Source organism: Bombus flavifrons, chromosome 11 (assembly GCF_040668555.2).
Source record: "Bombus flavifrons isolate JBK064 chromosome 11, iyBomFlav1_principal, whole genome shotgun sequence".
Taxonomy (NCBI): Eukaryota; Metazoa; Arthropoda; class Insecta; order Hymenoptera; family Apidae; genus Bombus; species Bombus flavifrons.
In genome coordinates, this window is record NC_138452.1 from 4,230,981 (window position 1) to 4,247,968 (window position 16,988).

The 16,988-nt window shown below is 39.2% G+C and overlaps 1 protein-coding gene across 1 annotated transcript in view; it reads right to left on the reverse strand.

Moving 5' to 3' along the window:
• Positions 1-828: 828 nt before the first annotated feature.
• LOC138185019 (uncharacterized) overlaps positions 829-16,988 on the reverse strand; it is an 82,052-nt gene continuing 65,892 nt past the window's right edge. The window contains exons 3-4 of the mRNA XM_069123605.1: positions 7,068-7,211; positions 829-5,454 (exon numbers count right to left, since the gene is read on the reverse strand). Coding sequence (XP_068979706.1) covers positions 5,295-5,454; positions 7,068-7,211 — 304 coding nt within the window. The 3' untranslated portion in view covers positions 829-5,294. The remainder of the gene's footprint in view (positions 5,455-7,067; positions 7,212-16,988) is intronic.

The following is a 16,988-nucleotide window of genomic DNA, read 5'->3' on the forward strand; positions in this document are numbered from 1 at the left end:
CGATGACTGTGGCAACTACATCGTGGTCGAATATTTCAAAGTAAGTTGTAGAACTACAGAAGCATGAAAGAAATAAAATCTATAGATTCTAGAATAACTGATGAATATTTAAAATATTTTTAGAGCAAATTAATCTGTTAACCAGAGGAGACGAGTCAACTTGTCGCTCAAACTGTAACTTTCTCAATTACGATAATATCTTCAATTAAAAATCCGCTACTTGTTTACGTAATCGCTGTTAAAAACGAATTATTTTACATTTATGTTTGCAAGAACTAAAACCGATTTAACTGAAGTTGATCTGTCTTTTATAAAGTTCCTGGTTAACAACGACTCGGTTAATAAATTAATTAAAATTCCAATGATTTTGATAGATATTCCACTGGCTCTTTTCGTCCGACCTTGAAACGTCCTTGATCCTTTCTCTCCCAAGAAATAAAAGAAATTGCCATCGGGTTCTTTCCTCAATGGCAAAACAACTTCCGCCACGGGGAGAGAGAAACTTTTTCCCCGTCTCCCGAAAACGCGGCCAATAAGTTTCCGAAGGTGGAGGCATGAAAAGTTTGGAAAGCTCGCTCATTAATCTCGCCACGCTGGGTACGATATCTCGTGAGATTCAATTTCTTAAATTGGACAGTAACGTTCGCTTACCTCGAGGTCGTTTTGGGCTTCCTCGTCTGCGTCTGTTCGCGGTAGACTGCCAAGGAAATGATCGTGTAAGTATACTGCGGAAGAACTGGGACGGATGTGATATTTCTCGTATATACACACATCAAGAATCGAACGTATGACCAAGCATATATATGTGATTCACATGAACGAACGACGTTCTAAAAACTTGTGATTTTTATTTAATTAATAAACGTGTTTTGTATGTGTCTGTGTGTCGTGTGTATTTTTTTCTTTTTTTTTTTTGTATTTTACAAGAGGCCGCGAGGAATCATTCAGAGATGTCGTCGGGTCCCGAATAAGAAGATCGAGATAAATCAAATAACAAAATTAACTAAACGCGAAAAGATCGTGATCTGATCCAAACGCGTGTACGCTCAACCGAGGACAACGTTCTTCGACGTACCACCACCAATGGTTGCGATCTACACATACAATCTTTCCAGTTTTCTTCGATCATTTCGCAATATTGGAAACCACCATCTTGTGGTTCGAGTCGAGACGAGCGGATAGATCTTGAAATTAAGATTTCGAACCGAGTACGAGGAATCGTAATTTCACGTCGCTTTAAACGAAGATAGATAAAAAGAAAAATTGAACAAAATCTTCATTAACGATACAAAGGAAATGAAACAAAATAATCAGTTTCATGCTAGAATAAGACCGGCGAAAATGATCATCTCGCTCGAACAATCATCAAGCGAGTCAAACGTTCGATCGTACAATGTAGCGGATGATCGAAATCGTGCATCCACTAGTGATGGCCGTCGAGGCATCGTACCCGCGATCGTCCATCGTAGGACGCGCGGTGTCCCGTCGCTGCATTTAATAGTAAATACATAACCATTTATATCACACAAACTTTTAACAATATACAAAATGTACCCTATGTACAAGATTAAATTACACGATCCGTCAGCAAACAACTCCTTCGTCCGATCGAGCTTCTTCCATTCGAGAGCATGAAGTTTTCGTTTTCTCGCACGATCGCGTCGTGGGTCGAAAGAATCGGAGAACACGCGCGCTATATTCGAAGAGAAATCGACGCGAAATCAGCGAGGAAACGAACGCGCTCTCCCTTGGATCCCTTTCGTCGAGCACCATTGCGGCGATCGTGCGTTGAAAACATTGTCATCCGCTTTTTCTTTTTCGTTCTCTCCTTTTACTTTTTTTTTTTCATTCCGTTAACTCTTTAACTCTATCATTCTCGTCTCGAATCCTCGTAAGCGCGAGGCGGCGTTCTGAGAGACGAAAGTTTCGCTAAGAACGAGACGGGTAAACGAGTAACGATCAGTTGCACGGCACGGAGGCGGTCGTTCGGTCGCTTTATAGAAATTTCGGACATGGCACTTGTCGATCGATTTTAAAATAATGCGGAAAACAGTGACTCGTATTGATATTCGAACACGTGGTATGCGAAACATTATTGTTTGTAATTAACTAGTTGACTTGTTTTTAATATATTAGAATAAATACTGTAGTTGAATAGTGAAATATTGTAGTTGATGGAAACATTTTATCTAATGTACATAGCTTTCCTAAATAAGAAATGCTAAGATAAATAATTCTCAAATTTTATGAAATATCCGATTACTAATGCGAGTCATTGTATATGAAAAACGTCGGAAAAAACAGGGGAAAGGATATTTTCTATTTATCACAAACAAAACTTATTACTTTGAATAAACCTCGAAGAGGAAATCGTATATCATAATTAGAGAATCACTGATCGTTCGTCAACGATTTTTCTTTTTTCTATTAGCTAGTATGCTATTTAGGTCTATACAATATATGAATTTTTTCACAATGTTCGTTAGAATTCGTTCGATATATTTTTGCAATGATTTCGACGATCGTTCGTCAAACGAAGAATTCTAGAGTACATATCTCGAGGATGAGAAATCGACAAGAAAATGTAGACCGCCATAAAGCGAACCGAGGCAGCCGTTTCCGCGTGATTTACACCCAAAACATGTGTCTTTAGTTTCGCATTGAGCTTCGAACGTGCCCGAACCTGTGTCGTTTCCGGTTTCCCTGCCGGTTCGTCGACTTCGACGATGGAACAGCGTGTCTTGATGGAAAAAGGAAACAATTTGTACAACTTGTAACGGGGGACTTCGACACGGAAACCGACGACAAGCTCGGGCGATAGTAGATATATCGTAACGTGTTCACGATTATACATTTACGTAAATGTTTATTACGGATGTCGAAACCCTGCCACTTAGAAAAAGTATTGTTACACGCTTCAATCCTTCGCCATGAGCATCCTTGGGCAGCGGTGCTCGCGCTCTCATCATCCGACAGTGTATCAACTCTATTTCCTGTCTACAAGAATTTTCTTTATTGTGCAGCTTGCGCGTCAACTTTTTAATAAACAGAAAATATCGACAAAACACTTTGCTTTGATTCAGGACGATGAGTTTCTCTCTGCAGAAATTTTCTTTATCGTGCATCCTACGTATCAATTTTTTTAATAAACAAAATATATCGATCATATTGCTTCGATGAATGAAAAGTTTCGTAGATTCTATCGACATTTTGGAATTTTTTAAATTGAATATAATTGTATTCCCGATCGTTATTGGAGAATATTAAATGAAAAAGTTCTTCATCTTCGTGGGTAGAATATTACAGTATCAAATGACGTTAATTACAAACTGCGAATGCGATGTTTGATGAATACATTTTTTTGTTCGATGAAAATTGCGTAACGTCTCATGAATCGTGCACATACAGACTACATTTCGCAAAAGGAAAAGAATCAATCCAACCACGAGGGCATTGGCAAGGAAAATTCGAATAACAATTTCGCTCATTCGACAGTTTCACCTCGATGTGGCCTTTTATTTCACCGTGGGAGAGACTCGATTAACGCGAGAACAAGGAACGCTTAATGAGATTACAGGGAGAGGCCACGCTTCAAGGACGGAGATGGGGCGACATTGAAAGAAAAATAATTTCGTAAGGTCCGGAACCTGACAATTTCAATCGTCGAATTATCTAGATCGATGAGATCTTTCGACATACGCGATTTTAGATCTCGAGGTTCCCGCTTCAGGTCCTGACTGCTTTAGAAATTCTATTCGAAGAGAAGAATACGTAAAGCCACGTGTTTGAAAGCTTCGATCGGTTGAACCTTTGCGAACGGAGAAACTGTTCTTTATGTTGTTATTAATATTTTTCCCTCGGGATTAAAGCAAAGCCAATAGGCCATAGATTAATAATCGCTGCAACGTTAATAAAACGAACAACCTGCCGAAGATTAAGATAATATTATCTTGAAACTAAAACGATGGAAGGGGTGATTTACAGCAATCACGAGACATATAATGTTTACAAAGGCTAACCAAACGAAATCGATTACAAAATATCGTGAATAAACAACCGTAAAAGAGAGAAGAGAGCACCAAGCGCGGATGCAAACACGTTACAGAGGAAACGCAGCGAAACACAAGCGCGAAAGTGATTGTCGATTGGCTGACGTGAGATTAACAGGATTACCGATTCGATTAAACAGTGACGAGTACCAAAGAATCGACTGGAGCCGAAGAGAACTTGCGTTACACTGCTGTCGGCGACGATACACGAGTCCGTGCACCGCGGGACGCTTCGATTATTCTCGATTCTCCGTGATTGAGCAAAGATTATCGATTAAAGGGGGGAGACCAGTTGAGAGGATGCGTTCAGCGTTCTCGCACGTGGCCGTACGCGCAATTTACCGAGCAATGCAACGAGACATGTGCACGCTATTGCTCGAATTTCGTCTGGACCGCCCTCAAAGTGGCGATCGAGAGGATCGTTGGCGCACAAACAATTATCACGTGACGAAAGACCGAATCGAAGATACGTTCGATCGGTCGGAGCACGTCGAAAGACGAAACAGAAACATTGTCCTCTCCATTCTTTATGGAGTACTTGCTAGCGACATATAGTTCGGTCACAAGCAGAACGAGAACCTCGTATTGCAGGCAGGTTCCTCGTCCACCAGGATAATCCTTCGTTTCCTCTTGCACTCGTACACAGAACTCGCGTCGTTCACAGGACAAGATACAGTCTATCACTTGTTTCCTCTATCTCCGCGAGAGGAGACGCTCGCGAATCGGCTAATCAAAGCTACGAGGAGTTCACGATTCGAACGTCGCTGCAACTTTCTTTTCCGATGACAGATCGTAAGAACTCTATGTCGTACTCCATTCTTCCTTTCTTCCATCTTCGAATCGACGACGATGATGGAATTGAGAGGAGAAGAAGACTAGCGGCGGCGCTCGAAATCAGGGCAAGAATTCGTTCAGCCAGGAAACGGGCCTGACACCTCGATAAAGTTAATCAACGAGGGTAGTTGTTCAATCACAGGTGTCCTGTGCCCACGGAGACCAGTCCTGATAGGTGGACGCCTGCAGGTGCGTTTGCTGTACCGCCAGTCCAGGATGTACGAGTGCCATCTGATGATGATGGTGATGGTGGTGGTGATGATGGTGGTACTGCTGATGACCCGGCGGAGGCGGCGAATAGGGATCCCCTCCGACAGCGACGTCCACGACATCGACCTGTGATGGTACGACGACGGGCGTCGGCTGCGGAGAGGCTTGTACCTTCTTCGGGCGACCGACCGGGTTGCCACCTCATTCGCGGCTTCTTCGAGGCCGACCAACCTTACCTTTTCTTACCGGTGCGCCGCCGTTCCCGGCCGCCGCTGCAGCGGCGGCGGCCGCGACGCTCGACGATTTCACGATTTTATGCCAGTCCGTTTCACAGACCGGTGACCCGGACAGCAGGTAGTACCTGTGTAAGAAAAAAGATTCTTATTAATCTTTGCCGTTATTTGTATTATTTATGTGGGTTCTTAGATTTAATCTTAACATTACAACTACCTAAGTATGATCTGTAACATGTTACAGCGAATATAAATGATATATATATATATAGATGATGTAACTGACCCTCTCATAACGTGGCATGAGGTATATTTAAAGATGGGTATGTCAGTAAATATGGTACCATAAATTCTGCATTTTGAAGATCATACATAATGTAATTATCAATAATTCTTGTAAAGTACTGAATGTATGGGAAAACAGAATGGAACATTATCTTTTTAATTAATTTTTAAATTTAGTATTATTTATGTCATCTTCTTATACTCATGGAAGTAAGTAATTTGTTTTTGAGTATTGAATATTAATCGTGTACTTATATGATAAGATTAAGAAAAACAGCGGGATTAATCGTTTTGATTAATTAAATTTAAAATTACATCAGCATAGATGTATCATTGGTTACGAGAATAAGAAAAAACATCCAAATTAGGAGCAACCATTGAAAGTAGCTTATCGAATATGAATCAATTATTGAAATAAAATATTAAACATCGCTGGAGCCACAAAACAGTAAGGACATTAACACTTGACGAAAATTGTGATAGTATAGAAACATGGACGTGAAACAATCGTTTCAAACGAACAAAAACCGTGGTTCGAAACGAATGTCTGGCAATCAAGCAGAGAACGACGTGCGCACAGAGTATCCACGAAATCGATGCTCATAAACAAGATTGCTTCATTACTGGCCTGCAATAATTGTGTCCCTCCTCCTTTATTACAAAATCCCCGGTTGCGATCCCCACCAATTAACCGACAGTCCCGTTTGACACGCCTCTTTTCCAACCCTTTAATTGCCGCGTTTCCTCTTCGAGTTGTATCTATGCTCCCTAGCAAAATTCGCGGCCAAATCCTAACCCCTCAACCGATTCCTCTTGATATCCCTTTGAACCCACGATCAATATCATCTCATCTTAAAATCCAGTCTTTAAAAATTTAGACACTAATGTTATTAATGTTTCAACATTTTATATAATAGCGAATTTGTAAAGCGAAAGTTCTAGTTTGATCGCGATTGTATTTAATTCCAACCCCTTGATACACATTTCTTCATACATACTTCTTTAAATCTACTATATGATCGATTCCATTTTATACCGAAATTTATACTTCAAAACAATTAAACAGTGGATGTTTATGCAAATTGGTATTTTCAAAGAAGTGGGACTTACTAGTGACTAATAAGTAACCCATATTGATATTTTACATTATATTCTTATTATTATTATACTTATTATTATTATATTTTATATTATTATCGTGTATCATAGGTATATTTTTACCTGGACATTTTTCGTAAATGCGTAAACATCCGTAGTCTAACAAAAATATTAATTTGTCTATTAACAGCATTGATAAAACTAGTTTATTAATTTCGATCGTAATTTTGTCAAATCCTAACTTCATGATTCACTTCCACCTATATACGTGACAGCCAAAACTAAGTACTTTAGGGCTATTAATGCTTTATCGTGTCAATAACACTTACAAAGTTCGTTTATTAGTTCATAATCTTACCTATCACCGGAAACGAGTTGATTTCCACATTTGCTGCAGGTGAAACATTTCTGGTGAAACACTGATCCACCCGCCCTCATTACCAGCTCGGTGGCAGGTATCGCGTTGCCACAGCCTGCGCAAGCACCACTGCTTCCAAACATCCTGAAACAATCGAGAACAATATCGATTAATCGACAATCTTGATTACTTACACATTAGATTAATCCGCAAGTCTAATTATTATTCCATATCTACGGTATTATAAAGTTTGAAGAAGTTGGAGCATGTGTAGAACTATGATAAATTACTTTCTTCCAAATAAAACATTTGTTTTGTGTGTAGTCTATATAGCACGTCACTTTAAAGCGTCTATTATTCTAATACATTTTCGTATCTTTAATAATAATAAATAAAATATTTGTATTTAATAATATCGCGTTTGTTACTTGTATATATTATATATTTCACTGTTTGAGTTAATTCGACTTTGATTTATGGTTGAAGAGGCTGATAACGAACGATTGATAAGAAGGAATTTGTAAAAAGAGGCAGTGGGTTTTAGGAACGATATTGTATAAGTAAGGGTTAGGTCGATCAGGGAAGGAATGGATAAAGCGAAACGAGGCGCCGATAATTACGAGATTTCTCTTTGTTTCGCGAAAACGAATATTTCTACGTTCATTAATGTTTCATTGGGTTATACGCGTAGCTGGCTACACTAACGAGTCCACATTTATGCCAGCTACGCATTATGAATTCAATGATGTTGACTGAAAACTGGTAATTCACAAAAACATAAGTACCCATATATGTATATGGCGGGTGTTGAATATATGTATATTCTACGTATTATCGTGGCATTAACAAAGTGATTTTCCCTCGAAGCCGAATAAATAGATTCCAATGGTGTCCGGACTCGTTACGACGCTTTACCAGTTAAGTTAGTAAAAAAATTTCTCCGAAATGAGATTAATCTAATTAACCTGCTATTTCCTTCACTTTTTCTTCATTAAAAACCCGATCTTTTTAATGCTAATACATAGGAATTTATAGTGAGCTAGTCGAGGTATAGAATATAAAAATCCTATGTCAGACAAGCAGAATTTTTGTTTAAACCTCGGAATTAGCATAAGGAAAAGTAGGTTTTAATGGTTTTTTCTTCCCTTCCTTTTCTTGTTCTGTTCTTCTTTTACTCTTCTATCCTTTTGCACTCCATCCTCTCCATTGTTTCCTTCACTTTATTTTCCAACTTCTCTTTTCCTTTTCTTTCCTTCCTTCCTTTTAATATAAAACCACTTTTATTATGTAATCCATTGTTACCATTACAGGATAGTTGCATAATCATTGTCAATATTTTCCTTTCCTGTCCCATTACTGTAACATTACTCTTGTAATATTAAATATTATAAAAACTCTTGCATTCTAAAATAAACTTGTAACAAGCAGAATAACATCGAAGCCGTCTCGCCTACGTAGAACATAATATCAACCTCAACATCATCAACCGTTCTTCCCCAGGAAAGATTTTAAAACCCAACACAGCTTCATCGCTTGAACTCGTCGCGAATCTCCGAAACATGTTCGTTGCCGAGGTTCCTGGAGGTACGCCATTAGTCCGAATATACAAATTTATCATTGGGTAGAGGGGTGGTGGCGGCGGGTATCCCCTGGAAAATCCTGGCGGTCGGATGAAGCGAGAAAGGCGACCAATTACGGTCGCGGCCGAGGGCTCAGAGGATGACATTCTCCGGCTCCGGTTTGAACGCGATAGACACGAGGCGTTTCCAATTAAACCTCGCGCCAGTCTCATCGCGCAAACACTTTCTAACTAAATGAGGTTAGGCCGGCAACAGAGGGACCGTGTAGAATCCTATATTCAACCCGCCACGTTTCCCTTTCTTTTCTCCCTTATTATGCGTCGTCCCACTGATGTTCCAGCTGCTTTAAATGACACAGAGAGAAAGAGGAAGAGAGGTTGAAATAGACGAAGAAGGGAGAAGGGAGAGAGAGACCGATTATAATAAGGCGTCGCATATATAATTGTCGCGGCGTCTTCGTTCGCGCGAAATCTGTCCTCCTCTCCTTTCCTAAATACGTTTCAAACTGTTCTAGTCGCGAGAAGAAGTAAAAACGAAAAGAGAAAATAATATAGAAAAGAATAACGAAGAACAGCGAAATAGAGTGAGAAGTCGGAAATATGCGTCGCTGCGAATTTCGCAGCTTTCAGAAGCCGCTAGCTCAATGAGCGTTATGTACCCACCCTTTTGATCCCTTCAAAACAAGCACGCCTTCTTTCAGGCTAAACGTCGTCGTTAGTCGCGTGCTAGCTACACCAACAAGCGAGTTAATAAACCCTTTTTCTCTCACTTCGTCCCTGTACCTGTGTCTTTCTCTCTCTCTCACTTCTCTCGTTCGCAATTAATACGTCATATAATGGATCGTAACCGGGAACTAGAGATGGTGTTAGTTGTTAGAAAGGGAGCCTAAAGAATTTACGAGAAGAAGTTCTGTCGTCATAGAAATCGTCACTTTTGTTGGCTTTAGACAGTCTTGTTGCGTAGAGCGATTACCGAAGTTGCTTGGTGGAAATTTTGTATTGTAATGTAAGAGTTTGATTCTTAGAAAAATACGATCAAAAATAAGTTGGACATAATTGAAACAACATAACAAAGTTAACAATGTACTTTTAAAAATTCATCATTTAGATATATTTCCATATTGCATCAAAGACAAAAGAAAATTTGACATGTCGGTAATATTTATATACATATTCGGGGGTGTATGTGTATTATATTTATATTGTTAAATTTTATACATGTGTATACCATATCATAGTGTCAAATATAATTCCATTTAGTAAAATTATAATGTTTTCTCTTACGTTTTATCTGTTAAATCAAATTATAGTACAAGAGAAATATATTTTTCATATTACAATTGAAAAAGTTCAGTGAAATAAAATGACCAATTCATAGACATAAGACAGCGAAAAGATCAAGATTCGAGAGCAACGCTGTATAATTTCAAAATAACAAATCCTCATCCTCCTTCATCATCACACTATCTCTTTATCACTCTGTTCTCCATTAACGAATTACAATGATCAGAAAGGAAAGTCAGAATTCAGATTCGCGCTAGAATACGAGTATTCCAAAGGGCAGAAGGATTAACGAAACTGGAGAGACACTTAGAAATTTCATCCGTCGCAATCGTCTCGGTCCAGCTTTTGTCAATTTTACAGGAAAGTACATCGTGAACGTTTCCTTCGGCGATCTGGTCGAGCGTAAACGGGCAAACGTCCGCGCCTCGAATTCCTGAAAGGTCCGCCATGACTCCGGTAAAGCGAAGAAATAAATAAAGCCCTCGGTGCTTCGTGCTATCTCGAGATACCGAATAATCGGCTTTATAAAATGTACCGCGTTGCGTGACTAAAGCTTTATAGGTCCCTATAATCTTTAAATGCGCGCAGCATGTCGCGTCAACGCGTGGACGTTTCCCTCGTCGTGTACAATTCGCGACAACCCCTTTAGGTTCTGTGTATCATTAAAATTCCACGCTTTATAATCGTGAGGTCCTTTCTCGAAGCGGTTATTAATACAGGCTACGGAGCAATTAAAATAATCAATGTTAATATATTTGGGTTAAGTGGGTGCGGCTTGATGAAGTACCTATACGATATATAAGTGCGTTACTGAAAAATTGGCGATGTTTAATGATCACACGGAAAAAATGTGATAATTAGATCGTAGATATTTATGCATTAAGAAGATATAAGGTAAAAATCTTTTCGTATTTTATACAAACTTGAAATATGTTTTAACGTCAGATAAATGCAATTGATATGGAAATATCCGAAAGATACAGCAGGGTTGAAAGATGCTAGAGATGTTCGCTAAATTTCTGTTTGGTAAGTTTCTCTGGGTGAAATGTCGAATTTTTTTTATCGGGGTTAGGCTACCTACGCTCGCGTATATCTGGTTTGATAAAAAATAAAAACGACACGCTGCCAGCGGTCAACAATGGAAAATATATTATCGAGGCGTCGGTGAATATTTTTTTCTAAGCGCGCGTTCTTTCGCACCCGCGTTGGTTGCGATGGAAATTCCCATTAATTCACCGGGCGAACTTCGATATTTCACCCAGCTCGATCGGACAGCGTCGAGCGTTTTTCGTCGGTTCGTTTCAATTTGCTCCCTTCTCGTCCCTTTTACATCTTCCTTTATCTGTTTCTTTTCTTTTTTCCTTTATTTTACTTTTTAACTCCCCTTTTCGCGTTCTTTTTCTTCGTATATGTATAGGTACTAGATGTTTAAAAAAAGTAAACGATGTTTATACCTGCATATGATTCTGAACAATAAAGGAAATTCCATTTCCGATAATATGATAATTATTTAACTATAATTAAGTGTTTAAATACTTTTAGGATTTTGTATGTAAGTGTATGTAATATAGATACTTGTATTAAATGCGTTAATGAAATTTCAAAATGTTTCATATATTATAATACATATATTGATAAAAGACGCTTACAAGCGTTCGAATACTTTCATGAGTTTATGTATATATATCGTCGTATCGTCGATAGTATAATAACGTAATGTCGTCATCTATCGACGTTATCGAGGATGCAGAGTTTCCGGATTAACAGGCCTGCCCACAAACTGGTTACTCGCGGTGTACGGAGCTTTTCACCCCAACCTTTCTATATTCTCTTGACTCTCTCTCTCTTAACTTTAACTCGCGATATTCGCCAGATTAGTTAAAATGTATTCGCCAGGGGTAGATTAATATCCATCCATTAGCATTACGCCGTGCTATCTCGGCCAATTTCCTGGAATGTTTCGCGTCAGGTGTTCGATTATGGGACGACGATCTTCAACATTTCAGCCTCTACTCTCCCTTGACATTGCGGATCTTCAAACCGCGGACGCATCAATACTGCGGCCTTATATCTTCGTTAATGGTGGTTAATGTTTGCCAGCCATACACTGGTGCCTCGTAAAGTCCACTGTTTATACCGCAATTAGCCGTGTAACGATACGTGGCCACATCGAATCGAGCATAACGCGCTGCCTCTCCTTCGATCCTCGGGAATTTCGAAGCGGAAATTTCAAAGCTTTAAATCCGATGAAGGATCGACGAATAGACGAAATCATTCGATTTTCTGCTTGGTTATGTATAGAGGCGGAATTTGATCGATGATGAAAGCGTCGCATTCGTCTATAGGGTATAGTGATTTTAGTTTAGCAAGTTACATGGTGGATAAAGGCCCCTTTTTGATGGTAGAATTCATAGGAAAAGTTGACTGTAACAGGCCTCGACTTTTGTTGCTTTTGTAAATTGAGGTCAACATTTTTTAAAAATCATCTTTATATATATATATTTCTTTTTTCGTTGCTAGGATTCAGTTTTTATTTATTGGAATTCTTCGTTGTTCGGAAGTTATAGTGCTTTTTAAATTATTCGAATTTTTTTTCAACGTTCTTACAAACTTTCTTTATTACTGGAACTTTTTTTATTTTGCTATTTTATCGTGTTACATCTTTACTTTTTTATTTCTCTTTTATTGCTTTTGCATTACTCTTTTATAACTGAAATACTCTCCTTTTTTTGGAGTGCTGCATCAGAAATCCTCTTACAAGATTCCTTTTCGTGAATGTGGAAATTTTTCAAGTTCCATTTTGATTACGATAAATAATAGAATATTTGGAGTAATAGAGTGTTTTCACATTATTGATTCGAAATATTCATGAAATAAGTTGCAGCTAAATGTAAAAATTTCAAGTTTCAATATTACTAAGAATATTTGATAAAAAGAGCGAAAGTTCGGTGAATAGCATATAAATTATTTTTCAGCCACGATTCTAAACTTATTGATAAAAGTAAAATATAGTGCTTCAATTTAGAATCTTATTGTATCGTAACGTCTTCCACGCTACTCTGTAATCACTAATCACTTAACCAGTGTGAAACAAATTGTCGGACAATAGAACCTCTCATCATTTACTATAAATCCTATAATTACTTAATACGCCGGGTTTCCATATTCCCGCTGAGTGAGAGAATTACGTTGATCGAGCAATAAAACCGCGCAGACTCCCGTGTGTTTTTCCCGCGTACGAATCACATACAAGCGAGTCGACTCGATTCACCGGATTATTTATGCCAGGTATAACACACGGGGAAGTGAAAATGAGAAAGCGTGCAAGGAGAAAATGAAACAAAGTTCTTGCCGGTGTGCGCGCGTCACGGGAGTGGTTGTGCGTTTAATTGCATCGGATAGAGGCGGCGTTTTGCATACGTGATCCATTCGACGGGATCGATCGTCGGAAAAAAGAAAAAAAAACGAGCGAGAGAGAGAGGGAGAGGAGAAAAAAATAGAGGACGAACGGAGGAAAGCCGGACGATACAAAAAGCTCGAAGCGACCAGATGCGGAAGAAGAAAACTCTTTCCATGCTCGATTTTGTCCCCGTGTGTTTTCTCATTAATTTACGATGGTTCTCGGAACGCGATACTTATAATCGTTCGTCACTGAACCAGATACGTTGTTGAAACGAACTTTTTCCTACGGACCATGAGTGCAAAATGCCCATCGAGCAAATTTTCTCCGGAATGTGAAAGGCCTCCCACGTTTATATTCCATGGTTATGTATGAGTATTTGAATACATAGACGTCCACACGTATTACTATAGGAACACACATGCGTAGAACCATTGGTTCGTTCCACCTTCACGAACACACGTATGCGTCCGATATTGTCCAGAACGACGAAAGGAATCGATCGAAACGAACTGAAATTACCTTGGTTCGTTCGATTTTCGATTCATTCGGCCGAGAGATCGATAACTCACCGGTTCGTTGCACTGTCTCGTTCTTGCTGCTGATTAATCAAGTACGCTAATAATTACGGTGACCTTTTGAACCGAAGGAACAAGTTGCCCCTCGAAGAGCCGCGAGTTACTTAAATGAAAGTTTGATTAGTTTTTGATTTTGATTCTAGCGTGATCAAGAGGAATATATTGGCTATCTTGTAAATATATTTAAGTAGATCGATCTACGTTTGTGAGACACAGTAGAAACTTGACCGTGTTTCGAAAGACCGAAACTATAGTACGATTCATTTTACTCTTATTATTCTACGTTTACTGGTATAGTAGTTGTAGTGAAACTTTCGATTTTAACTTTTAATCTATGAGCTTCTAGGCAAGTCATAAACTTATTTCTCTCTCTCTCTCTCTCTCTCTCTCTCTCTCTCTCTCGTGATATGATTATTTTTATCCTAACTTTACATCAAGCGTAAAGTAACATTGCTATCTCCGATCAGAAACGTCGTGACATCTTCTAAACGATAACAAACTTTTTTTATAAATGAATCAATAAAAAGTAACATAAAAGAAACTCTAACTTTATCCTCATTTTGTATTCCTTCAAACTGAGCTAGCGCCTATAATTACCAAGTCTATATGGAACGAATAAAGAGTATCATTAAAAAGAGTAAAGAAATAATTAATTTTATCTTCGGTTCATATTTCCGTAGAATTCAATGAAATTCTAATAATCATTCCGTGCGAAGCACAAGTAAAATCTCAAAAAATGGAGACAAATATTTTAAATACAAACCAATTGCCCAAGCACAGGTACTTTCTGTAAAAGTCGTACAACGATAAAGAGTAGGAGGAGAACCCGAAGCAAATCCAGCCTCGATACGACGGAACGATATCGAGCCATTTTCCGTCTGTCGTGGTACGCGGAACACGTGGCTGTCCGTTCACGGTGCTCGCGTTCGTTGGAGCGTAACGACTCGGACACAGTTACTGCACCTGTATGCACGTGCAACTTGCATACCGCAATACTTTGTCGGACATTCTTATATAGGGCATACACTAGCTACAGGATGGTTCACGAATCTGTGCTCGATTCCTCCTTCGAAACGATAATCCACGCCAGAAACGAAGCACAAATCAACTAGAAACCTGTTGATTCTTTGCGTGGAAAATTCGATGAAGAGGAAGAATTAAAATATCGAAGGATGGCATCAAACGTGGTGAATTCGGCAATTTAGCCATGTATAGACGATGATCGCGAGCCGATCGACGTCGATGAAAGTTTCAGGCGCGTCTCCGCTCGATTCCCCATTTATGTTGCATCGCGAGGAAGCGTCGAATTCGCCGCGCCGACCATCGTGCCGCGTCGATAAAATATCGGGGAATTTTAATCGGGCCCGGGTTCACCGTCGACGTTTAATCTCGTATCGGCCCGCCAGCCTGTAAACACTTTTGCTTTTCGTATATTGGATCACGTGAGCGCCACACAATGCGATGGGATACGGAGGTGTTCTGACTGGCGTCGAGGATGATCGACGTTTGCAACCTTGTCTGTAGAACGTAGACAGACAGTGTCCTGTAAAAGTCTTAGAACCGTAATTTTCAATCAGCGTGACGCAAAAATTTTTTAAACAATACTTGACTATTGGTCAACAGCACTGATCTCTTCTCTTAGATTGTACAAATAAAAGAGGACAATAACCGTGCGGTGAATGTCCTGTCTTGAGTCAAACAGAATGTATCTTTTAGCATATCACAGAACTTTAGCAATTAATTTATGTGCGCCATGAAATGAAAAATATGGAAAATTGTCAAAGACTTATATACAGTACAGTGTAACCTTTCATGGGACGTTGGAAGTGGAATCTACAGTATAAAGGAATATCTTCAATTCCTTAACCATTCCATACAGTAACTTCTACTCGAAGCAACAAATTTTAATCATTTTCCAACTTATCCGAAAAGTTTACCACTGAATTTTCATTGGCGTCGAAGAACCACCGTTAATCAAACATGACGAACTTCCATGATATTGCGAAGCACCCCAATTACCAAGTAAAAACCTGTGCCATAAAACGAATTTTATCTGTCCCAAAATTCCTCATCAATCATGTCTCACGATTCTAATAAGCATCCCTTCATGAAAACGCTGTTTAATTCGCGTATAATTTACCTCTGCTGGGTCTCCTCATACCGAACAGCGAAGAGAAGGGAGGGAGAGCAAACGATGAGAAACAAGCAACTAACACAGCACCGACAAAAACAAATATAAAAGAAGAGAGGAAGAGGAAAGAGGATAGAGAAGAAAGAGCGCGAATAACGAGATAGAGGAAGCGAGCTCTTGCGAAGCGTAGGAGAAAATTGTCTGCAATTTCTGACAGCCTTCAAAATGGCGCGACGTACACAGGCGCGCATATCGATGCGATATCGTCGGACGAGACCCGTGGAGCGCGAAAGGTTGCCACGACGGATCGGATTGGATTCGAGGTTTCTCGTTATTAATTTAATTACCGCCTGACAGTTCCATAATTAAATTGCTAATTTATCTGTCCAGGATCTGGCCGATCGCGCGCCAGCCAACCAGTCAGCTTGATGATTGCTCCCGGAATGACGTTTCAATTCTTTCTCCAATTTTCTTCCTCGTTTCCTTTTTTACTCTTTTCCTTTCTTTTTTTTATTAATTTTATTATTCCAGACCTCTTCTATCCCGTTCTTTCTATCCTCTAGCAAACCTCCCCCGCTCTTTGCTTTTCCACATTGTTTCGATCGTTTATATCGTGATTATATTTCGTTTAAGCATACATATAATACGTATGTGTTATATTCGTTTAACAAGAAATAGAGATTTTTATCCAGGAATCAAGGAACCATGAGAATCACGATGATGAGGAGAAAGTATCCTAGCGAACTTTCCCACTTCGATTACGATGTTTCGATGATTTATACTCCTGTGTTGTGGCTCACGAGCGTTCGTTTTCTAGTTTGATGCGAAGCGTGATTTTCTTGTATAGGTTATGAGGAGTCGTCTAATAAGCTGTTTCTACTTTTGTCGGGCTCGTCGGTCCAATCAACGACGAACGGTACATTCGACGACATAGAAATTAATTTACCGA